The sequence below is a fragment of the Cyprinodon variegatus genome, unplaced genomic scaffold, assembly GCF_000732505.1.
Source record: "Cyprinodon variegatus isolate N-32 unplaced genomic scaffold, C_variegatus-1.0 Scaffold277, whole genome shotgun sequence".
NCBI classification, from domain to species: Eukaryota; Metazoa; Chordata; class Actinopteri; order Cyprinodontiformes; family Cyprinodontidae; genus Cyprinodon; species Cyprinodon variegatus.
Genome location: NW_015150730.1, coordinates 941,808 through 944,996, shown reverse-complemented (window position 1 = coordinate 944,996; position 3,189 = coordinate 941,808). Strand labels below are relative to the sequence as shown.

Genomic DNA, 3,189 nt, shown 5'->3' with positions numbered 1-3,189 from the left:
GTGTTTTTCTTTTTTTTTTCTGTTGTTCGCAGTTATTGCTGGTAATCTGTAGGCTATTTAGGAATTTTCCCACCTATACAAAACAAGTAACTGAGCTCTTTTACTGACAGTTACATCAGCAAAATGCCAGTCTGATTGCATTAATGCAATCTAATCTATGCTTTTAAAAGTTTGTTGAATAACAAAGACCCCAAAAGGCAGATGTGGTCTCTGCCTGGATGCTCGCATTAGATTTAAGCTAACTTGTCCGCCATACACACAAACATATCATTGGAAAACTAGAATGAATTAATTTCAGAAAAAAAGTATTTTAGTAGCAACTGCTATGGTTTTCTAATAACCTGTTGCTCCAAATTTGCACATTGAGTTTCTTTCACCTCATGTCACTTGACATACACCTCTAGTCATTCAAGTTTTAGTCTAATCAGTTCTCACCATCCAATCATCAGGAAGTTGAAACAGCCTGCGCCTGAATTGTACACTTGATTTTAATGTGGGGCAGTGGGTAGCAGCACTTCCTGCAAACGTTTTTTTTTAAATGGTGATAATAATCAGAACAGCATAGCCAGATGCCATCTTTTCTCTGTAAAAGCCACGCAGTTGTTACCGGCATCACTGTGTCTGTCTGCAGACTGAGAGGTTTTCTGCTAACATGAGGTTAGTCGCAGCATTTCAGGATGGTGTCAAATGCAAAAGCAGCAAACTCTTTTAAAGCTGACGGAAAATAAAGAGAGGTGAAAAATTATTCACTCCTAACACAGTTCTTCTTATTAAAATTTATTTTCATTACAACTAAATTTTTTAGATAAGCAATAAAATGAACCCCATAGATTTAAAAATAAAGGCAGTTTTCAGATGATTTTACCTATTTAAAAGCGACCCAAACCAATTTGTTTTTTATGCAGAAAACAAGTGCTTTACACCAGAAAACCTGGCTTTAACCTTGGAAAAACCTTTGTCTTGGTAGTAACTGCAAGCCTTACATCCTGGTGGAGGATATTTCTTTGCAGAGTTCTTGTAATTTAGACAGATTTGAAGGTTTTTGAGCATGAGCGGCCTTGTTTATGTCATGTATGACAATAAACAAGACTTCAGACTTCTAACAGGCTACTTTAGAAATTTTTTTTTTAGTTTTCTTTAACTTTTTTGGTTTTACATCAACTGAGACAACTGATGTCTACAGTGCTTCAGATGTTGCTTTGGGTTTTTTGTGACTATATATAAATTAAGGGACATGGCTGACATCTTGTTTGGATCTGCGTGTAGAAAATAAGAAACTGTTAAATTAAGTTGTTGCACACAAACATTGACAGATTTCCTTGCATTGTAAAGTTGTTTGATTTTAAGACCAGTGTTCTCAATATTGTCAGAGTGATTTATATGAATCTTTCCCAACTTGTTTTATGATGTTGCCTGGCAAGAGAAAGGTTGTACTTTAGGTGAGTTGTGACTGATCAGAGCCCAGGATCATCGCCATACCTCCATTCCCTGACACCTATTAATGTAAATTCTGAGAGGGATTGTTAGCCTAATCGGTTAGAGCAATGCGCTTGTGCAGTGAGAAGGTTGCAAGTACCAGGTTTGAACCCCACAGCCTCCATTCTGGGTTCCTGAGCAAGACCCTTAACCCCACACTGCTCCCTGGGCGCCGCACAATGGTAGCCCGCTGCTCCCCAAGGGGATGGGTTAAACGCAGAGATGTAATTTCATTGCTCTGAACTTGACAATGTAATGACAATAAGGTTGATTTCTATTGTAAAAGCACCCCAACTAACCATTCAACCTTTTAGTTACTCATGTTTATGTAGAAGTTAGATAACAGCAAAGACACATTCGTTTTTCCAATTACTTGATTTTAAGAAGTTGTTTCCCACAATTTCTATTTCCTAAACACATAACTCAGCTCAGCTGCTCAATCTTAAGGGTATCTTGATGACAAATGTGGCCCCAACTGAACAATATGCTAGCAGACTAATATAAATGAGTTTAGATAGTGAATTGAATATGGTAGAAGAAATTCATCGATATACTTGTTGGGGAATTAATGAATTTTTGTAGAAACATGGCAGCTATATAACACTAAGTCTATGCAAAATATAAAGAAAACTGCAGAATATAGCCTATTTGTTCATAGTTATTGAGATTTTTTTTCTCTATTTTTTTGCTTTCAACATTTCAGTATGGAAGAGGATTAGGGCCCCTAGAAAAAAAAGTTAAACAATTTTTAATTTTATTTCAGTTTAATATGGAAAAAAAAAAAAGCCAGAATACTGACTTTTTTCTAGGAATTCTAAATTTAATCTCAGAATTCCGACTTTAATCTCAGAATTCTGACTTTTTTCTCAGAATTCCTACTTTAATCTCAGAATTCTGACTTTTCTCAGATTTATGACTTTAATCTCAGAATTTTGGATCTTAATGTACATTAAGGTTATTATTATTATATTATTATATGTCATTTGACATATAATTTCTTAATCTATTAGTGCCACACGTTCACAAACACTTTTCCTTTTCCAAAGTCTTCAGAGCCATTTCACGTGTCTGAACTACAATTCCCAGGATTCAATCTGGGAAGGAGCTCCTCAGGCAGCGGCGCTTGATCGCCTGACAGGCTGGTGCCAACTCTCATTGAAAACCGGAATTTGTACGCAGTTCAAAGGCAAAATAAGCACCTTTAGCTAAGAAGGATACACTGTGCGTTATTTCTTGATCCTGTTAGTGCTGAGACTCAGAGTTAAAGCATGGGGAACGGCGTCAATAAGGTACGTGCTTGTTTCAGTTGTTGCGCTCTTGTGTTTTTGCTGCATTTCTCGCAAGTATCAAGTTTCTCTTATTTACGGTTTTGTCTTAAACTGCGTGTTTATACAAAGACTAAGTTTTGTCAGGGTCATATGAATTAAATTTACTGTTTGAGAATGTTCAGCTGTCCATTGTTTACGGGTTTCTCTCCTTACAGGTTCTCCAAGATTTGTACTTGGGAAACTTTAAGGGTGTGTATAAGTTTAGTTTTTTCTGTTCTATTTATTTGTGTATTCTGATGGTATTGACAATGATTATGTTCGTTTTCCTCAGACGCAAGAGACAGAGAACAGTTAGCCAGAAACAACATCACACACATCCTGTCTATTCATGAGAGCGCGGCTCCGATCCTCCCGGTGAGAAGTTTCCCCATGATAACTTCCCAGC

The 3,189-nt window shown here is 36.8% G+C and overlaps 1 protein-coding gene across 1 annotated transcript in view; it reads left to right on the top strand.

The window, feature by feature from the left end:
* Positions 1 to 2,570: 2,570 nt before the first annotated feature.
* The window catches only part of LOC107090013 (dual specificity protein phosphatase 22-B-like), a 14,587-nt gene continuing 13,968 nt past the window's right edge, over positions 2,571 to 3,189 (top strand). Inside the window, exons 1-3 of the mRNA XM_015383145.1 lie at positions 2,571 to 2,765; positions 2,960 to 2,993; positions 3,076 to 3,158. Coding sequence (XP_015238631.1) covers positions 2,745 to 2,765; positions 2,960 to 2,993; positions 3,076 to 3,158 — 138 coding nt within the window. The 5' untranslated portion in view covers positions 2,571 to 2,744. The remainder of the gene's footprint in view (positions 2,766 to 2,959; positions 2,994 to 3,075; positions 3,159 to 3,189) is intronic.